At 39.7% G+C, this 22783-nt stretch overlaps 1 protein-coding gene across 2 annotated transcripts in view; it reads right to left on the bottom strand.

The window, feature by feature from the left end:
* LOC104967438 (rap1 GTPase-activating protein 2) overlaps positions 1-22783 on the bottom strand; it is an 83050-nt gene that overhangs the window by 48826 nt on the left and 11441 nt on the right. For both annotated transcript variants that reach the window (XM_010796887.1, XM_010796886.1), the window contains exon 2: positions 19793-19828. In XM_010796887.1, the coding sequence (XP_010795189.1) occupies positions 19793-19828 (36 nt within the window). The remainder of the gene's footprint in view (positions 1-19792; positions 19829-22783) is intronic.

Below are 22783 nucleotides of genomic sequence, written 5' to 3'. Positions count from 1 at the left end.
TCCTTCTCTCTCTCTCTCTCTCTCCTCTCTCTTCTCTCTCTCTCTCTCCTCTCTCTCTCACACACACCACACAACACACACACCACACAACCAGCACACACCACACCACGCACACCGACACCAACCACACACACACCAGACACCACGACAACACACAGACACACACACACACACACACACACACACACACACACACACACACACACACAGTTACTTTCCCTGGGCCCTAGCTGTGGAAAAATATGAGTGATAAACTAAAGAGGAAATGGTGATAAAACTGTCTTTTGGAGTGTGTGCGTTTGAAGAAGTATCAACACGATGAAGGAGAAGTTCTGTGAGTTTCAGAGCAGAACGGAGGTGCAGCACAGAAGGGACACAGACAGAGAGACAGAGAGACAGAGAGACAGACAGACAGACAGACAGACAGACAGACAGACAGACAGACAGACAGACAGACAGACAGACAGACACACACACACACACACACACACACACACACACACACACACACACACACACACACACACACACTCACTCACAGCACGACAGCACTGACAGCTATTATAAACTGCTCTCTTGCCCCGAGAGCGTCCAAAGTGGTGTGTGATGAATGGTCCATCAGCAGGACTATTGGTGTCTGGGCTCCAGATAGGCTGTGACACAGACAGCCCAGACAGACAGTGTGCAACACCAAGGCTGGTTCTGGTTCAGGGAGTGCAGAATTTTGACAAATGAATACTACTCCTCAGGGATTCATTTATAACAGGGGTGGGGAACCTCCGGCCTCCGGGCCGTATACGGACCGCGGGACCATTTGGATACGGCCCTCGAGGTTATTTATAAACACACGCAAAAAAAAAAGAAATTAAAGAAATCTAGAGAGCAAAATAATTAAACAAGCGAGTGCCTGTTTTTTCTGGCCAAGGTCAGGGTCCTTGAACACAACACGAGCCTACGTGTCATCACCATAGACTGTATATTACTATGTAATATATAATGTATATATAAATAATAATCCTTATATTCCCTAAAATATCACAGATTAACAGGGAACATTTCTTCAATGTCCTTTAAAATGGTAAATGGAGTGTACTTATATAGCACTTCAAGTCTTTACGACCCCTCAAAGCGCTTTACATACTACAAGTCATTCACCCATTCACACCTCATTCATACAGAGCAGTGCCACTTGCTCTATGAACTAACTAATACATTCATACACCGTTGGCTATTCCATCGGAAGCAACTCAGAGTTAAGTATCTTGCCCAAGGATACTTCGACATGTTGACTGCACGGGCTGGGATCGAACCCACAACCTTCTGGTTGGAATACGACCGCACTCCACTCACAGCCACAGTCAGCCTTTAAAGGTGGGGTAGGTAATTTTTGAGAAACCAGCTCAAGTGCGCTAGAATTTGAAAATACACAGCTGGAACAAATCTGCCACTTCCTTACAGAGCCCCTCCTCCAACACACACAAACGCGCACATGACCAATGAGGGCACGAGATAAATTTGTGCACGGATGGAAGGCTGACAGGCAGGTAGGCCATCCAGTTATTTTAGCAGGGCCGGCTAAAATGATTGGTCGTGCTTTTTACAGTACTACGGCTTCAACAGAGGACATTTTTTTATGGATTTTTTGTCAAAGCATCTAATATATTCATTGCCATCGGGATGTTAAGAGCATTCCATGGAATATAACAAAAAGTGTATCTCGAGCCGGTTTCTCAAATTTACCTACCCCACCTTTAAAGACCACACAAAATGTTCTCAATCTGCCAAAGTAAAAAAAGCTGTCGCTATTTCATAAGTTACATTTCGGCACTTGTTAGTGTTTTTATATTGGTTTCAAGTGGTCAGTGCTCAATTGAAAATCAGTGATGTCAAGATTTGCTTTGCACCAATCAAATTGTTGTAACATTTGAATTTAAACTTGACGGCCTTGGTAAACTTGTGATGTCAGTTCAATCTTAACAACCCACAACGCTTTACCAATAATACCGACTTTGAGTTCTTCACGTTAACATACAATATATGATAAAAATAATATCACAAAACGTTACTTTGCTTCTTTTTTATATAGAAACAATAATTAAAGCTAAATAAATAGATTTTCAAGTGGGGTTGGAAAAAGCAGTATATGAAAGTTATTTTTGGGTCTGAGAAAGTAAAGAGACAGAAAAAAAAAATCTATGCCCGACTGACCCTACCCTCACCCTCATCATGCAGTCACCCGTCTCTGTTTGGTAAATCAATGATTTGACATAAGTGAATCAGTAACAGCTGAAGAGCGGGCCCACACCTGTGTCATAAAAAATCTGAGACAAAGGAAATGGAGAGAAGTTAGGAAAGAGTGGGAGGATGTGTTTCTATAAATCCATGTTCCTGTTCACGGTCATTGGGGCTGTAGCGTATCCCAGCATGCATCAGGAGAGAGGCAAAGCACACCCTTTTAAGAATATTAGAAAATGTCTGCTCCAAAGGACATTTATAGATTACTTACTTACTTACTTATTATCCTTTTGAAATAGGTGTGGACTCTTCCTGCATTAGCAACATTTGACATTTAAGGAAAATAATCACTTATTTTTCATGGCAAATATATATATTTTGTTCATCTTATTTTAAAGAATAAAACAGAAGAATTGAACAGAGATCTAACAGAGGTATATAAAATATCAAAAGACAAAGAAAATACAAACTGCAAACCATGTATAAAGACAAAGAAAGCTTAATAAAAAGGAACCTAAAAAAAGGAGGACACTAAAGACATGTGACAAGAGAAAGTGAGCTCCAGATAAAATGCAAGTGAGACATCACAGGCCCAAAGTAAGAGCAGAGAAATGAGAAACGTGTAATGCAGGGCGATGATGAATGGTGATGTATCCATTTCTTTTGTCAGCGATGATTACAGTGCCAAACCACAGACAGTCGTTTGCAAATCACCACGCACACTGGCCTTGAGCTGCCACAGTAATGTCATCGGACAATTATTTTCCCACACTCCGGGCTATTTACAGCACGATTGTTTTCATCGCTGCCTCTGATGTGTTGGCAAATTGAAATTGGCCATAATCTGTACTCAGGTTTTTGCCATTTTTGTCACTGATTGCTAAAATCATTGCAAATGGATTTATGACAGGTTAAGGTACAATAACATAAGCGAAAAAGTGTTTTTTCTTCTATAGATGCTGCGTCGTGTTACATTTCAGTTGAGTTATCTTGTATTTTACATGAAATTGCGATTATCCTGTCTTTTATCCCTTTGTGCCCTTTGTTTTCCTCTCTGATGCTATGTGTGACATAAATCAAATATAGTTAGCTTAATCAATGTTCTGCCTTGCCTCTTGCAAATAAATACACACAGCATTCAAAACGTTTGGAGGATAGCTCAGGATTTATTCGCTTCTCCGAGACATATCTGCTAAGTCAGTCCTCATACTAAGAGCTTTCTATCTTGCAACATTACAAAAAACTGCACTAAAACAAGCATTTAAAGGTCCCATGTCATGCTTTTCTGGTTATTACCCGTCCCCTTCTGTGTTATGAAGGTTTTTATGCATGTAAACGGTCTGCAGAGTCACAAACCCTCAAAGTACACCCTGTAGCGAGTAAAACTCTAACACAGAAAATACCTCCCCAAAACGCCTCGTTGGAGATACGTCCTTGTCCATTTGATTTTTCTGGGTACGCATGATGTCAACCGTACCCGGAACGAAATAGACCAATCCTTGGAGCCGTTACGTTAAACCCCCGCTGATTGGTCCAAATTGACCAATCCACGGACTTCCTCACACACACACTTAGTGCAGGCAGCTCTGCTGATTTCTCCTCCCTGGCTGCAGGCTGATAACAGACAGTTGGGATCGCGGCAAAATTCTCTCTGCAGACCCATTCTCACAGCGTTTATCAACCTTTTTCTTACTCAATATCAAGCCACACTGATTGTTTTTACTTCGGCTGTGACTTTGTGTGCGCTCAGGGTGAGTTTGTCTGTGTTTCGCTGTGTATTGCTAAACAAGGAAACAACAACTCCTCGGAGCTTAGCGCGATTCACAACGTCCCGACCAATCAGAGCACACTGTGCTCACAGGGAGGGTGGGGGCTGGAGCTATTGGAGCTACAACGAGCCGTTAAAGGCAGAGAGTGAAATTCAGTGAATACACGTAGTTTACAGAGATGCTGTATGAGAAACCAATGTGAGTTTGGAAAATTGCACAATATAAATCTATTCTAGTAGACCTCAACAATGGAATTATGATCAGTGGAAATGGCCATGACATGGGACCTTTAAGCTAAATCTGAGTTAAAGGGAATAATAGTCCAATTGCTCTCCTGGAAAAAAAAGTTCTATCAACTATTTGGCAGCTGTCACTTTTACATAATAGTGCGTATCTCACAACATTTTCATCATTTTCTGTAGAATGTGATTTCATTTTGTCGTGACCGGGTGTAAATTGCCAGGATCAATCAACACAGGCCTTAACCATCGGCCAAGCAGGCAAGGACGAGCTGAGGCCGTTTCTGCGGGTTGCTCATATGGAGATGAATTATTCCTTTGAAAGCAAATTGCGTTTGAGCTCAGCTCTGCCGGAGCGAGACATTGTTCCCTGCCTCTGATGTATGTACGGACTGACCTACTGCAGGGAAAGCAGGTGCGTTTGTATGCGTGTGTGGATATGAAACACAAAGACGAACAAGAGCAAAATGCAGCTAAAAAGTGGATTCTACCGCCTTTGCCCGGAAATAAGAGCAAGATGAGACAGTAATATTTTAGATAGATAGAGACATGGTCAGAAGTGAGACAAACATTTTTTAGTTTGATAGAAAGCTCTGAAAAGGCGTCTGAACGAGAGGATGGACAAAAACATCACATCCACCATCTTTCAACAGCTTTCACGTTTTTTTTAACATGACCTCACAATGAAGTCACGCATGCATTCACCCTTTCACACACTTTAATCCACAGAGGGAAAAAATGACAAGGGTGAGAGAGAGATTTTTTTTCATAACCCCCAGTACCGTCCTCTTGACATCTTATTCCGTTTTTCCTCTGCCCTCTTTCTCAACCCAAAGCCCATTATTCCCAGGAGAGTATCCATCTCTTGTTCTCTCCTCCAGCCTTCACCCCTCCTCCTCTCTTATTATTGTTTCATTCCAGGGGCGGATCTAGACAAATATTCATGGGGTGGCAAGAGGGTGGCAGGAAAATGTAAGGGGTGGCATCCCCTGGCAGAAGTATATGCTGATTGAATCGCAGTCATATCAATCAATGTTAACTTGGAAAGCCACAATATTGATATTTTAACTCAATAACATTAGGTGACATTATTGTGGCACATCTGTAAAGCCTTAAATATAAATATATAAGGTGGCACACTGAATTAGTTGGTTTAACATATTTGGGGTACCAAATATGCAGACTGCTGCAATAAGTACATTAATGAACTGTCTCATCGATGTGTGTCTGTATGAATATGATAATATTAACAATCATATTATTCCTATCAGCTGTCAATCACTGTTATAATTCACATATTCATTTATTATTGAATAAACTATGGAAAGTCCTTACCTACTGGCCTAGTTAAATCAATCAAAGTGGTGACTTGAAACAGTTTTTTGGGGGCAGACCCCACAAAGAAGCAAAATATTATACACACGTAAGGTCATCATCTTAACAGTTTATTATTCTCATCGACTCATCCGTGAGCAGAGCATCAAGTTGGCATAACAGCTGAATGTGGCGATTACCATCTTGATCAGCAAAACGCCTCACTAACTTATTAAGATTTAAAGCTACGGTGCGTTTTGATTCAATGCTGAGTACAGCCAAACTTAACAGGCTCTTCTCTGTCATTGTAGACCGTCCGCAAATACCTAATTTCTTCCGTCCCCCCGTTCAAATGAAATCACCGCCAATCATATTTCCACGCTCGCGCCAGGGCCGAGGGAGGGGTTACAAGGCTTGCGTCTTGTGCTGCATTCACTTGCACTCGGACATTAGAGATTTTCTCTCATAAATGTCGGATGAGCCACAACTTTTCTTTCAAAACAAAGCTGCCACCCCGTAGAACCGCCACTGTTTCATTCCCATCCCGACCCTCTTGTCTCTTTTTAGATGTTTAAAGCATCTCTACAGTGAAAGTTAGAGGTAAAGCAGGAAGAAAGGTCTTACTTTATCCTCTTCCATCTGTTGGTGCAATCTCAGTGAAGGATCTGTCTCCCCTGGTCTATTATTGTCTCCTTGCTCTCTTCTATCACCCTTGATCCTTCTGTTTCTATTCAAAACACACAAAGTCTCCCCCTCCGTCCCCACAATCTGTCTCCTTCTCGTTTTCTCCCTCCTTTCTCCTGGATGAGAAGAAGACGGGCTGTAATTTGCCGCCAGCTTATGTCAAGTGTTTGTCTACAAAACAGTAACAGCAGCCATTGCAGAGCGTAACTTACAAAATCCTCTTAAGTTGGTTTCCAATAGCAACAGTACCAGGGCTGGTTATGGTTTGGTAAAGACTTCGAGAGACACAACAGAGATTGACAAGAAGACACTGAAAATATGTACACAAGACACGCTGAGATCAGTTCTGTATCAAATAGTGATGAAAAGAGGAAATAGGGTATAACTTTCCCCAATGAGGATATGATAATATTCTAAAATCCTTTAATTAGCAGCTGTGAGGACATTGCAGTTGCCAACAAATAGCACATAACAACTTCTGTTATGAAACGTCAGACTGCTCATATTAATTTCAGCTAGTGGTAAAGTTGACTTTCTCCATTTCATTTCAAACCCTGCGTCTCAATTTGCATACTTCTTTACTGTACATGTGCTATGATATGAGTATGGTGCACTCTAAATGTTCAAAAAGTTGAGTGTGGAACGCTGGACGCTAGTAATAGAGAACCGCAGTGACGCGTCCTAAAACCCAGAAGTAAGTTAGCATTTTTACCACTTCCGGTTCCTTCGTCAAAAAGCATTGCATTTTCTCCATAGGGTTTTGGAAAATAATGAAAATTGAAGAGATAGATCACGTTTTGTTCTACGACATTAAATACATCAATATGCATGTAAACGGTCTGCAGAGTCACAAACCCTCAAAGTACACCCTGTAGCGAGTAAAACTCTAACACAGAAAATACCTCCCCAAAACGCCTCGTTGGAGATACGTCATTGTCCATTTGATTCTTCCGGGTAGGCATGATGTCAACCGTACCCGGAACCAAATGGACCAATCCGTGGAGCCGTTACGTTACGTCCGCGGAGCCGTTACGTNCGAGGATATGATAATATTCTAAAATCATTTAATTAGCAGCTGTGAGGACATTGCAGTTGCCAACAAATAGCACATAACAACTTCTGTTATGAAACGTCAGACTGCTCATATTCATTTCAGCTAGTGGTAAAGTTGACTTTCTCCATTTCGTTTCAAACCTTTATTTAACCAGGTGAATCCCATTGAGATCATCGATCTCTTTTTCAAGGGAGACCTGCGAGTCTTGCTGGAAGGGTCCTCAAAAATCAGAAAACGAAATGTAACCCCCCACCGGTTTAATTTGGTCTTTAAGCAGTTGTAGGTTCCGTTTTGAGTATCAACCATTTCATGCTTGTCAGAAAGAAGTCTAATGGTGCGTCTCAATTTGCATACTTCTTTACTGTAAATGTGCTATGATATGAGTACGGTGCACTCTAAATGTTCAAAAAGTTGAGTTTTTTTTTTTTTAGCACTTCCGGTTCCTTCGTCAAAAAGCAATGCATTTTCTGCATAGGGTTTTGGAAAATAGCTCGAAATAAGGTCTGCGGTTGACACAAATCGAAGAGATAGATCACGTTTTGTTCTACGACATTAAATACATCAGCAGTGACCCCACTGGTGATTTTTGAAGAGTTTACGTGTCTGAAAAACGACGGTTGTTAACAAGTGGCTGAATAGGACTACAGAAGTTGTCGAGGACGTTGTACGTCATTACGCCGAACACGTAAACACTCCCGCTAAGTTTGTTTTCCCCCTTGTTGTGCTTGAAAGCAAGTACCTGCCTATCTTTAGTATCTTTAGTATCTGTATCTATATCTGACCATTAGAATATGTATTTTTGAAATTGTCATTTTTATGACTGCATTTCCATTCTCCACGTGGGCATTCACATTTTGTGGAGGGAACTCCCTCTTCCTGCCTTCCCAATTATCCCATTAATTGTTTATAGCCTACTGTATGTTTATTTCGGTGTTTTCTGGTGTGTAATATTTGTAATAAAGATTTCATGTGACACATAAAATGGATTTGTTGATGGGAATTAATGTCACTAATGTGAATAAATTAACTCTAGGTTAACGGTACTCTTGCTATCACTACTCACCGACACTATAAACCTTGTCCCTCATGCTAGCCCTGACAACACCGGTAAGCACACCTTCATCTAGGCTGCACTGTTACGTGTCCTGACTTGTAGTGGTTCTCTCCTATCTACACTCTTCTTGTCATCTTTGTAAAACGATATCAGACTGGTAATTGACACAGCCATGACTTCTAGTTAAATTCAGTGTGGCTAAAATGAAAAGCTTTGTTAAAATATGCAAGCGCACGAAAGTCAGTTGAAACGATTTGCTTCTGGCGAGTGGCGACTAGATTTATGATTCGAAAATTATAAAAGTAGGGTAGACATGTGGAGACATGTGGAAACGTGATCCCTCTCTTAAATGTGTGTCAACCACAGACCTTATTTCAAACTATTTTCCAAAATCCTATTGAGAAATCTCATTGCTTTTTGACGAAGGAACCGGAAGACGTTTACTTCCACGTTTTAGGACGCGTCACTGTGGTTCTCTATTGAAACTGCGGGACTAGCTGCGATTGTAGTGGCTCCAATCAACACAGCATTATACAAATAGGTTTTTAAAATACTTTATACACCTACCACCATATAGGTTTTAAAAACAAAGCCCGTAAATGTTTTTCGGGTTAATTGAGCAGACTGGGATGATTTGCTATTATTAGCTCACTAGGGAGGTAGAGCCTGATCGATGTTAGCAAGCTAGCTAACGGCGGCGATTCCAGTAGCATAGTAGCCAAGTGTGCTTTGAGACAATGTTCAACCGTTGCACACAACTCCATGTGTACAAGTGTTCAAAGAGCAACAAAATGGCAGTGTTTTAAGGGGATATTCATATTGAGACATCGCAAAACAAGTTTTGAATTGCATTAATTGCATGTCTGTGGAAAACTGAGACTCTTGTGAATCAAATGAGCCGAATGGTATTTGTTTGTTAGACCCTAGGAGTAGTATTTCATTGAGGTGAAAAAAAATGTGTAACCTGACCACACAGAACAAAATAACCTTTTGTGAAATCCAGGATGATCCCGGCCTCATGAAAATGTACAACAACAAACTGAAGACCGACTGTGTTCAGAGGTGTGGATTTCCCCAGGATTTTGACAATAAGGGGGTAGCTTAATTTTTTTAAGAATTAAGCTAATTAATTAAGAATTAAGCTACACCAGGCATTAGACACATCATTCCGTAATAATACTGTGAACCACTTTGCTATGAATAATAATGAACCATTTCCAATAACAAACCCAGCGCTGAAATGTTGTATAAGATTGGTGGATGAGTATTTTGCAGTAGGCCTACTGCCGCGTTCATAACTGTAGGATCAGTTTGCAGGTTTTCAGAATCAATCTCTATATCTGAATCCTCAAAGAAGGTCAGTGAGGGCAGTAGAGATGAAGACATTCACAGAACAAGAACAGGTACATCCTCTGATGCTCACTTTCTCACCTCCTACGTCCCCCGTGGATACAGATTGGTATGAGAGTGGGTGCACATGAATGTGTGTGTGTGCGTGGATGCACATGCAAGCGTGTGCATGTTGTTTACCTGTTATCCACAGCTTGCCGCTGTGGGAGCCCTCTGCCTCTAAATAGGTGAGGGTCTGTTTTTATGAGCCCTTAACAGCCAGCACTCAGGCCAGATGGTGCGCTTATCAGCTACTCTGTGTGTCTGAGTGTGTGAGTGTGTGTAGCATCAGCCAGAAGGCAAGAAGTAAATATTTGTCAAAAGCAAAGAGGCAGCTGGTTGTCTTGGGGACTTCAGAGTAACAAGACTTTCGCTTAACAAGCAGGGCACACACACACGGTGAAATGGGAATAGGTTACATGTTTCAGAGATCGAGACTAAAGAGAGAGAAAAGCAGTTAAGGTTTTTTTTGTTTGGTATTTCCTTAAGAGGACATTGCTATTGATCAACCAACATGGTGGTAATGAAGCAGTTAGCTTTTAGGTGCATTATCATCTGTTGTTAGATTTTACAAGGCAACACATTTAAAAGCAAGATTAAAAATATCATAAAAGAACATATAGCAACAAACACCACATACAGAAAACAGGTATAATGGGAATAGTGCAATAGAACAAAAAAACAGTCCCACATTTAGATAAACTGGCTTTGTTCCCAGGCTTGTGAAATATTTCCCATAAACTGCTCATAGTTCAAACAATTAAAGTTCATCTCCTAGGTGTGTAGCATTTCTGTTTGATCAGATCTAGTGTAATTAAAGCTGCTATAATCAACATATTAATTTAACAATGGATCCCGTTTGAATGTAAAAGAGGTTTTCCAATAGTTATCAACCCACCTATCAACTGACTCCGCAGTTTTATCTCTTCTTTCAGGTGGTTGTTTTGCTTTTACAACCTGCAACAATGTTGTTTGTTCCCACCGCATTCAGTGCAATACTTCAAGCCAGAGCCAGCAGCTGTTCACAGCCAAAAACACTCCAACTGTACACAACGTGTTCAGCACCAAACTGCAGACAGAAAAAGTTAGCAACAAGCTGCTGAATATAATTAAGCAATGAACTGCTAAGGGGTAACCTATTTCCCTAAGGAGTTGTTAGAGATCAAAACAGAATGAAAACAAGAGTTCATATTTGACTTTGAATTATCAGGTTGGCCAGGAACGATATCTGCACGCTGTTTAAATACGCAGCTGCTAACAAGTCGCTGCCTCCATATCTTTACAGTGTACAAAGAGAAGCATTGACACCTTCTTATGTACCTTTGGGTTAGACAGATGACAGCTGAAATTATGGATTGCTCATTTTAGCAAAAAAAAAGTAAAACGCAATTTTATGAAACCCCTGATTTCAATAACTTTCAATTAATGACAAAAGACAAAACCTCACAGGCAGTAATCATCATAATGTCCTTAATATTTCCCTCTGAATAGACTCCACTCCTGAACTGTTACATCAGATTTAACCTTTTTGTAAGAAAGAACTCCTACGTGCTCATCAGCCTGAAACAGCCACCTGTCACTGTCTCTCCTAACATGTCTATAAACATCAAGGCATCTTGTTTATTCATTTGAATTAAAGAATGCAAGGCGAGGAATGAGTTCAGAGTTACGGGTCAATACACCGGGCAAAAATACTGCAGGTGTCGTGTTACTGCTCATGTTAGGCTGTCCCCTTTTATCAACACGATACTTTTGACACACACGTCCAACACAAATCTACTGGAGAGTAAAGAGATCAAACAATATACAGTTAATAGATGTTACAAAACAGTGAAAGGTAGGGATAACAGTTATGTAAATATGTATCTATTATTGTTGAAGACTGTATATAACGTTTATATAAGATCAACTTTTATTGATAGGGAAATTCAGGTGTTTTAGCAGTAACACAAATAATATAAGAAACAAAGAAGAGGACAGGTAGGTGTTCACACAAGGAATAAATAGAATATTAAATATTAACATTCAAAATATCAAGTGACAGTATAGAATAAAAAATACTTTTTTTAACAAGCAAGTGAGAAAGAGCAAATCCAAGTTTACACATTAAATCTTTCAGAGATCTAGTGCAGATACTTATTATTTTCATTCATGTTTCATATGTTCATTTGTGTTACCTCTGTGGTTTGTACTCTAACGTGAACCTCTCCTGGGTTTAATAGTCATTGCTGTTGGTGCCATGACACCCACATTTCCCTCTAGTGATAATTAAAGGGTTAATCTGATATTATCGTAATAGACAGCCATAAATCTATAAATAACAGCATAAATTGTTGTTGGTAATTAAAATATGGTTTCCTTTTCAAGGGAGGTGGCGACATAATAAGCAGACAACACTGCATGGATGAATTTGGGGATTTTCTTTGTAACATTCTTCAAATAATTCCTCCCTAATATGTTGTGTATGTCCTTATCTGTTTCTATGGTTAGTTATTTTGGCAGAGAAAAACACACTGTGGTCTCTATGGGCAACAACTAGCATTGCAAGTCAGGTTGTGTTTCTGCCGGTCATATTTTGATGCACTGGTGAATAAGTCTGGTTGCAAGGCGAGACAACAGGGCCTATCACCATGGTAATGAACCATACTGGACCATCCCGGAGGTGATCATCAGTTCTTGTTGCCACAGCAACAGCATTGACATAGGCTGCAAAATACAGTATGGCGGCAAAACACGGTGCACTGGTCTTGCAGGGGTAACCTATAGACATAAGCCTACTGGGTTTAAAGTATATGTCAGGGGACAAGATGGAACATGTAATGAAACTGTTGTTGTTTTTTTCCACCTTGTTAAGCATTTTTTAGCCATGAAGACACATGCATTATTCAAATAAACCATTGCTCTGCAACAATATGAAATCAAATGATTGTCTTTTGTTTGTAAATGTCCCTGCCGTGGGACTAATAAAGGATTTCTGATATCTGATTATCCTCTATATTTACAGTTTATATTAAATTCACTACTTGCATTTTATTTGATTATATGTGCAACTCGTGTTTATGCCTATTAACATGCCTGTGACCAACAAAAATCCCAATTTGGGATTAATAAAGTATACCTTATCTAAAATGTGATCATCTTTATGTGTCATCTTTTTTCTTTGGTTTACCTGTAGATAATAACAAAAATGAAGAGTAAATTGAGCTGTCGCCCTGTGAGAGCTTCAACAGGTAGACGTGTTAACAGGTGTGTCAGACCTCTGCACTGATTCAGCCCGCATGAAAATGGAGAAACGGCTCTCTCTAGTGATCATTTCTCTTCATTTCAGCTGCCTTCACGTCAGTCCCCCCTCTGAGAGAAACTTTGAGAAAAACATGTGCCGTCAGCTCCCTCATGTGGTCACAGCAGGAATAGGTGAAAATGTGTGGACTATATACCAGCCACAATCTGATTTATACAGAATAGAGGACAGAGCAAAAAGTGAATACATGATCAGAAGGAGATGTTATCCTCACTTAACCAAGGGGAAGTTTATTCATCTTAAGTTTTCCATCCATTTTAGGTGAACAAAAATATGGAATGGCTTTCGATAACACATACTTAACTTCTATGATTGCTAAAAAAAAATGCATGATAAATCATTTGATTTGACCACTGTATGATACCTGCATTATTTATTCACATGTTATTTTATTGATGTTTAAGTGTATGTTTCTCATAAAATTGTGATTTTTAACCTTACAGAGGTAATCGCTCCAAATAAGCGCAGTGGGTTTTTTGCCTCTTCTTCATCATACAATAGGAAACTGTGCAACTTAAATTCAGTGGTATCGGAGCAGTGCGAGGAGGGGAAGAGGGGCATCCTCCTCTGAGCGCTTGAGGATGGGTGGAGTTCCTCCACTTCCCACATTGAAGTGCTACAAGTATCACCGCAAGCGTGTGGTTTTCGGTTTCTCTGCCTTTTTCTCACACACTCATACCACACTCAGCCACCCCTAGGCAAGTAAACAAACTCTCACCCAAGCCCTAAAGCTGTATTGTTTGAAAAAGTGAACTGAAACTGTGCTAAGAGGAATCAATCCCACCAGATCGTTGTACATGTGTCTGTGTGTGTGGTTACAGCAAAATCTAGTTCTCAAATGAGCCCCAGCTAAGCATCAAATGTACCCGCTTGGGAATTTGTGTTTTACATAAAAAAATGAATGTTGTCCTATATTACTGCTACATAGTTTGAGTTACTTCTTTTTTTTTTTAAAAGACCTGTAGCATTTTGGATCCTGTTGTATTTTTGACTTTTTATTTTAACTTTCCAGAATATTGTATATTGTTTTGTTTATAAGGTTTTTTTTTTTTTTAATTGTTAATTATCTTTTCCACTTTTTAAAGTATTTTAAGTATTGTGTTGTATTATAAAGTCTGAACACACTTCTGCTTCTGTGACGAAAGAATTTCCCAAATTGGGATCAATAAAGTATCTATCATATGTCTATCTATCTGCTATCCTTTCTCTCTGATGTTGCCTGTAGGCTCATACATAAACTGACAGTGACACTATAACATCTCAAATCTCAATAAAGCTGACATCTACTTAAGCCTTTACACAACCTCCCTGTGACTAATCATGGTGTTATAAAGCAGAGCCTTGAGTTTTAATAAGCCATCACCTAAAGTAAATATAATACCAGCAGATTTTTATACCCGTGTTTGTTCATGGCCACAACTCACCACCTCTCCCTGCAATATAGAAGGTGCAGCAGGAGATACGGTAAATGCCACGTTCCAGAAATAGCAGCAGCACATTTGCTCTTTTCCTGGCAGACAGATAACATTTACACCTGGCCCCCCCCCAAAAAAAGACTAGACAAAGATAAGAGGTGGGGGCGTCTCTAGGAGGAAGGCACCTCCCCTTATCATCCTCTCCTACCTCTTTCATTTTATTTTATCAAAGCCTATTTTCTCCAGGGACCCAGCCTTATTTCTGTCACTCATCCTGCCAGTCAGTCCAAACATAACTCAGAGTTTTCCATGTATCTGTATCACGGGGGCGGTTGAGGCTGAGGGGATAAATGCAGTAATTTGTCAATGAAGGGGTTAGATCCCAGATGTTGTAGTCATCATGTCGAAATGTCCTTGGGCAAGATACTTAACCCCAAAGATCCTGTAGGAATATTTATGGTTATAAAGTGTTTGTAAGTGGGTTTTGGATAAAATCATCAGCTAAATAACTTGTAACATTATGTCTGTTTTTAATTTCAGTTTTCCCCCCTGTTTGATTGTCTGTCCTGTGTTCATTAGTTTCAACTATTCCCGAACAGCCCTGCTAACAGGAGGTACACCTGCACTTTAGCCCTCATTAGTTTAAGCTTGTATTTAAGTCTTCCGTTAGTCTTTGCCAGAACTTTTTATGTTGTGTAACAGGATGTTTGTTTTGGCTCTGTTTGTCTTGCCTTGCTGGATTTAACCTAAAATAAGAGGTATTTTCTGTCCGTCTGCATTTTGGTCCACCCTGCTCTGATCTCGGTGACACAAAAAAAAGCATCTTAAAACTCAAATATAAGTGGTAAAAAGTACATTCAAGGCCACAAATCAGCACAATCTATCAAGGAGTATCCTGGCTGCAGCCTTATTCTTGAACAGCAGAAAGGATAAATGAACATGTGCATGCAGAGCCACATCACAGGGCTGAGAGGAGTGTGTCTGAACAGCTGCTCTGTTTGAACTAAGCAGAGAATGGCAGAGGTGAGGAGAAGAGAAGAAGACAACCGAGGAGGGGTTGATAAGGATGGAAATAATGCACGGCTAGTATCAGCGTCTAAGTAGAAGCAGCTGGCTGCAGACTCTCTCTGTCTCACACACACACGTGCATGATTACAACAGCAGGAGACAGACAGGGAGTAGGACAGAATGACAAGTAAGCGGGTAAAACCATCTGGTTGAGTCTGAGAAACAAAATCCTCAGGTTATTTGTGTAGGTACTTCCACTAAATCCACCTAAAGCCCTCTTACAGCTTGTAAGTGATGCGATGCATAAGGACATGCGCCACACTGGACACCAGCAGCTCTTACAAGACAAATTGGAAAGTACCGAGACACACCGGTGTAATAGCTTTCCTTATTGAAACAGGTTGATTAATCCTCCAGACTGATGTCGATCGTGTCATTTCATTTATTCTCCTCACACCGAACAGATCTGTATCTGAAGTGCTTTTTGATTAGAGGCATCAAATATCCTGTGGAAACACATACAACTAACTGTTTCCTTTACTGCTTGATTATATTCTTTCCAATTTGGCAAAGCTGTATTCACCTAGACTCACTAATTAAATTAACTAAAACCCTTTCCTTTCCTCTCTTCTTATAATGCACATGCAACATCATTTGTTGCTACGGTACTTTGGTCCATACATATTAATTTGTAGTACTAATAGCTCCATATAATGTTCTCACCAGAATTGTGACAGCAAATCGAGCAGAAGGTGTCTAAAAATGATGTTCAATTAATTCAGAGTAAAGCTTAAGGACAGATCAGTGTCCAAACATAAAGAGGTAAAGATTAATTTCCCCCGTTACAATCTCATCTCATACTGTAGGAGCAAATCCAGTTTTATATTTAATCAGTTTTCATTTATATGTGTAAATAATTCCAATCTTGACATGTTATTAAAGGTTGCTCTGTGACATTCAAATCCAATACAAATCAAAAGAAATGTAGCCTACTGCTGTATAACATTATATCAGTCTTAAAAACGTATTTCATAAAAAGTAATCATTCGTAAAACGACTCAGACTTAATACAAATTTAGAGTATATCAGCTCTAATCTCTACTTGTAAGGAAGCTCACTTACATATATACTTAATAGCAACAACTTATTATTATAAACAAGTAAAAAGATAAAAGACTCAATGAGAATATGGAATTACAAAACAACCAGTAACAAAAGTAAGACAGTGTAAAAAAATCAAATCAAGACGGACAGCCGTTACTCACCACAGCTTGCGGGGCATGGTTGCTGTATTAAGACGCTGGTCAGGTCTCTGCCTCTCTACTCTATGTTTCATCCTCTCTCTCCTCTATTATCTCTGTTTGCCCACTTGTAATATACTCATTTACCCTCACCACCACTTCAAGACAAAATCCACAACCAGATGCATGTGTTTGCTCACACACACACACACACACACACACACACACACACACACACACACACACACACACGACACACACACACACACACACACACACACACACACACACACACACACACACACACAGGTTTGATTATGCAGTTATTAATGAGGTGCTGTGTGTTCGGCAAAGACAGAGAGATCTCTTTGTAATGTAGTAACCATGAGCAGAGAGGAGGCAAAGGAGGATTAATGACAGGAGGGAGGGAGGGAGGGAGGGAGGGGAGAAAAAGTTGGAATAAGGGATGAGATGAAAAGCACAATGTGAACTGAGGACAGTCAATAAAAGAAGAAATCACATTAAAATCTTCACACCGGTTGCATCTGATGATTTGTGTTCCCGTGGCCTTCCACTTTCCCTTTTCTCCTTTCTCTTCTCATCTTTATGTTTCTTTATATCGATACATCTACCGGGTACTATTTCATCCTAGGATTCCAGCTACCAACAACTGAGCAAACTGAAAAGGCATAAAAGTCATAATTTAGGAGTGTGCCAAGCTGTGAGTCATTTTTACAAAGTGTAGGCTTCCTCAACCTTGTTTGACCCGTGGCGCTGCTTTGCTGCCAAATATTTATATTAAATACACATTTTAGAAATCCAGAGTTAGCTAAGCGTCCCCACAACAACAAGGACAAAACTATCTCTGCCAATCCTCCTGATTAGATTCCCACTTTGAGCATGTGTTAAGTTAGACATATGCCAATCCTTTCCATCCTGTAGAGTGACATCTCTGTTCCTCTCTTTCTCTAACTTAGAATGCTCGCTTCTGCACCATTTTGTTACATCTAACAACTGGATCAAACGCACACAGGCTCACAATTACATTCTATTCAGCGTGAGAGCGGAGCGGAGCTCGAGTAGGAGTCACGACTCACTCATTCATATTCAGAGACACTCCGGAGCAGACGGTCTAATGACACCTGGCCAGGGACCAAGGGAGACACTGAGGTGTGCGTGTGCGTGCGTGCGTGCGTGCGTGCGTGCGTGCGTGTGTGTGTGTGTGTCTAAGAATACCGTAGATGCAGACAAATTTTAAGAAGGAGAGACAAAAGACAATTATAATAATTGATATAATTGATAGGATACATAGAGGGGTAATATTCCCAAGCCATAGTCTATGCACATCAGTGATGATAGGGAACACCTTCAATCAGCCAGCCAATGGTGTTGTTAGCTGCGAACTAAAAGCGCATATAAAAATCTGCCAATGCAATAACATTATCTTTTAACGTTTCCAATGCAAATCATTGAGTATCTGGTATTTTATCAAATCAAGTCTCATTTACCTTGATTCAAGAACAGCAACCTGCTGAAAGTGAACAGGTGGGAATTACCCTACTGTGATAGCATTTGTATTCATTTTTCATAATTCCCAGTTTACCAAAATCCAGAGTTATGGCAACTTTTTTTAAATCGGGACTACAGTCTCCAATTATTAAAAAAATCCCTTATCAGAGTTTCAAAAGGTGGCATCATTGTGGCCAACCGGCCCTTTGGCTGCAGGTGAGAGACGAAGGAAGTACACAAGGACACACAAGAGGTCTCAACATGTTTGTTCAGACAGTAAATGTCAGTGTGATACACTCAAAAGTGAGACACAGATGAAGCGGGGTAGTGGGTGAGAGTACAGACAGAGTTAATATAAATACACACACAGAAGCCCTTCACTTCCATCTCTATGGCAACCTCCATTAGCAGGGCTTGCCGCGGTGGTTTGTTTCAACAAAGGGAAGCTCCTCGAACACATTATCCTCAAAGAACATCTCAGGAAGCAGGTACACAAGCAAATGATATTCAGCTCTCCATTCCAGAATTCATTTGACCATGAGGCTGTTTGTACCTCAGATTTCAATCACACAATGTGTTTCATTTATAATGAATGGTTTTTCTCAACGTGCACAACACAGTCACACATCTTTCAAGACCCTTTCGTCTCCTTTTACAGCCGTGTGTTGTAAAGGAAGCTCATAATTATCTGTTGAACATAGTCACTTCTTGTTTCCAAAACATAGGTGACCAAAGTGAAAGTGACCAATGGCAGCTGCTCAATGAATCAAGCATCAACACAATAAGAAGTGGAGCAACACAGTGCAGCTACCTAAAGTCAACTAGTAAAGAGTACTGTGGCTATGAGAGGCCACGTGATAAATAAAAAGCATTGGTCAAATCTGACATGGGCAAAATAAATATTATATAAACTGTATTATATATTTTGTTGTTTCAACTAAACGAAAGAAAGAGAAATGTGTTCATATACAAAGATGAATATTTTACGTATTGTATAAGTTATCATATATTATAATGAAATTGGTCTTCTATAAGTCCAACACTGTAAAAATAGAACTCAAAATGAAGTCCCATTTTCTGTGTTAGTAATACTCTGACGAGTTTAATTGAATTGATGTATGGATTAAAAGACTTATAATATAGCTTTAGTAAAATGTATTATCCTTTACTGCTTCTGCTTTGATTCATGTTCAATTGAAACATGCTCTTTAAAAGAATTAAACATTGTTTACTCTAATTATAATTATTATAACAAATGTATTATTTTCCAAAACTGCAGAGGAGATTTTCCTTTCCTGAGGAGTGTCTGCAGATCCTGTCAGGTTGCATACACTCGCTACAAAGACATCAATCACCAGGTATAGAGGCAGCCTGAGAGGCGAAACTCAGGGCAATCCATCACCCCGTAAAATATCTGAGGCAATGCAAAGGATTTCCTTTCCTCATGAATTTCTCCACAGGGAAGTTTGCACAAATGATGCCTTTGCCTGATTAAATTCGATTAGGATATTCACTGGATATAGAGCTTAATTTGATTATGTAAGAAGCAAAAAAAAAAATGAATAAAAAGAAGAACTTACCGGGCTCTCAGTGAAGACAAAGTGGACTTGTCAATCCTGGAGAGGCAGCATCCGCACACACACAGAGGAAGAGAGAAGGGGGGGGAGAGAGAGGGAGATATTATTGATCACGTCTCTGATTCAAGTAGTGTAAAAGCAGCAATTAAACTCCTTGCTTTAAGTGCTCTATTATTACAGTAATAAGCAAACGAACACTGCACATTAAATGGAGAGGAGGGATGGCTCCCTCGGGTGTTCCGGCACTTAAAAGAATGTTCATTGATGCCTGATTGCTTCTCCTGTCATTATTGGCATTCAGGAAAATGTGGAAGCCTCAAAGCACTGTATATAAAGTGAAGTGCATGAACCACAAACTTGAGAAAGAAAAAAAAAAATTCTAAGGCGTTTGAAAACGCATTTCCTGAGCAGATTTTGGTCATTTACGCAACCAAGCTTACAACATGACCAAAAGTAATGTGTTTATTTCCAAATAGAATCTTCAATTAATGCAGAGTATGCAGAGCCTGCAGACTGTGTGAACATATCAGTGTAAAAATCACTTTGTAACAGCTGACTTTAATAAGATTGAATCTCTTAAAGCTGCTCGGACCGGTTATGACAGGTCTTCATGTTTATAAGGGATTCATTCATGCTTCACTAAATACTGTTAGTACTAAAAACATGGAGGTCAGAAGACTTTTCATGGAAAACCTGTCAGTTCAGTTTATATGCTGATAATAGAGCAGGGCCTGTGAGGTTTAAGAGAAACTGTAAATGCAAATATGTTTTTATTTGCAAGTTGGTGTGTGTACGTGTTCAGTGCTTGTTTTACACCCCCCTCACATGCCTTTACAAAGAGGATGTTATGACATTAATACTTTAATCCCATTAATTTGCAGAATGAATCATGCAGAACAGTGCCTGATCTAATTCATCCAAAAATGTGCACTCACAACCGACAAACACGCGTACTAACAGAGAGTGCTTTTAAAAACAGTGTGTGCTTTTTTTTTATAATCCAAGCTGGATGATTTCAATATCATTTGAATTTTTTCCAGGGTTTTTGAATGTTATCAGCAGAGTCAACAGAGGCACATTTGAAAGAGAGAACTGAGATCATGTTGTAAACTAGACACTCGATGTCAGGATAACGGATTCATATTGAACCACAGAAATACCTTGAATTTCCCCTTCAAGCCGAAGGCCAGCCCGCTTACAGCCGACTGACAGCTGACTGCCTGTACAGTGCAGCGAGGTCTTCTTATGTACTCGTGTAAAACCTCACAAAAACTCACCTCTTCAATCTGGCTTTTAATGCGTGATTGTTTTTGTATTATTTGACTTTAACTTTAACTATATATTTATTTGTTGTTCCTTTCTTTTCTTTTCTCTTCACTATATCTGTAAAGCGTCTTTGAGCCCCTGTAAAAGCGCTAACAAATTAAATCTATTATTATTATTATTATTAGTGTATACAACAGTTTGCATAACGCTTTATTTAATATGCACCTTAATCAACAGTAACACAGGTAAACTCAAGACATCTGAATGGAACAATCATCTCTATTCAATGAGGACTTTAACGAGGCCCTGCGCCAAAAGAAAAGGCACATCTAGCCAGCCATGAGTGCAGAAACATTAGAGAGAAATGTTGAGAAAAACACTAATCATGCTGTCGAATGTGTTTATTAAGCCCTACTCCTGCCCTCTGACATCTAGAAAGCTTATTTTAATACTGGTTTTAAAATGTGCTATATTCCCGGGTAGCTAAAATAAATAAGATAGAAGCACCATAAAACAAGGAATGCCAGCTCAGGTCACTTGAAACTACCAACATGGCCTGGTTCTTACTCTCTCCTTACACAAGCTCATTTGTCATTTAAATAAGCGTTGCAAAAGACCATATGAATGAATGTTTGAATTCTGAAACTTCTTGGAAGAAAGTAGGAATGCAATGATCAATTAATAATATCCATTTCTTGTACTGATAATAAACATCTTACAGTAAATATCTGAATGTGCAATTTTTAACTGTGCGTTTTATGTTTTTAATCTTTTATCTTAAGAATTGTTATGTTGTTTACTGCAGAAAGTTTGACGAAGAGGCGTAAGCTAATAGGGATCCAGATAATAGACACGTACATATTGAAATGCAAACATTCCCAGTGAACATCTACAGTAACATTGAGTTTGCTTCTCTGCTGCAGTGACACCATATTGTTTGTGACTGCAGTCTGTGCTCACACGTTTATTACTAAGTAGTTTACAAGACACACCACCTTATGCCTGAAACAAAACAGATCATGTCTATCATGTGGAAGCTTTATTCATCCCACATCTTAGAGATGAAAGGAATAGTTTACTGTGTGTGTGTGTGTGTGTGTGTGTGTGTGTGTGCCCTAAGAGTTTTCCTTTGATTAAGTGTGTACTGTCAAAGTCGCCAGTGATGAGTCAAGTCAAAATGAAAAGGATTGAACGGCAAAGACTAATAAGAAACAAATTGATCGGGAGCAAGCGCAAAAGGCGAGTATTACCCACTTCACGTTTTGAATTACGACCTGTCTAGTCGTTGTCAGAGTCAGTCTGTGTTGTGGAAAGTTAACGAACACGCCTGAGTTTTGTGTTGTGCAAGTAAGGGGCGGGTGTCCGAGACTCACACTTATTGTTAACATCTATAACGAAAATATCAGGGAAAATCCCTACTTTGGTACAAGAATACTATACTTGACAGGACGGCGTCCTTTACAGTTAACCTTTTGGATTACTTACACAAACAAAAAAACCTAAAGTAACTTTCGTCTGTGACTTATGACCTAAACACCCAATACCCCCGATCAAGTCTGACCGTACGTAAGATTACTTCTTCGATTGTTTTTTTTTAGTGTGTGTGTGTGTGTGTGTGTGTGTGTGTGTGTGTGTGTGTGTGCTGTGTGTGTGTGTGTGTGGTGTGTGTGTGTGTGTGTGTGTGTGTGCTGTGTGTGTGTGTGTGTGTGTGTGGTTGTGTGTGTGTGT

Source organism: Notothenia coriiceps, unplaced genomic scaffold (assembly GCF_000735185.1).
Source record: "Notothenia coriiceps isolate Sejong01 unplaced genomic scaffold, NC01 NC01_scaffold00037295, whole genome shotgun sequence".
Classification (NCBI taxonomy): domain Eukaryota; kingdom Metazoa; phylum Chordata; class Actinopteri; order Perciformes; family Nototheniidae; genus Notothenia; species Notothenia coriiceps.
This window is presented reverse-complemented; position numbering and strand designations above follow the sequence as displayed.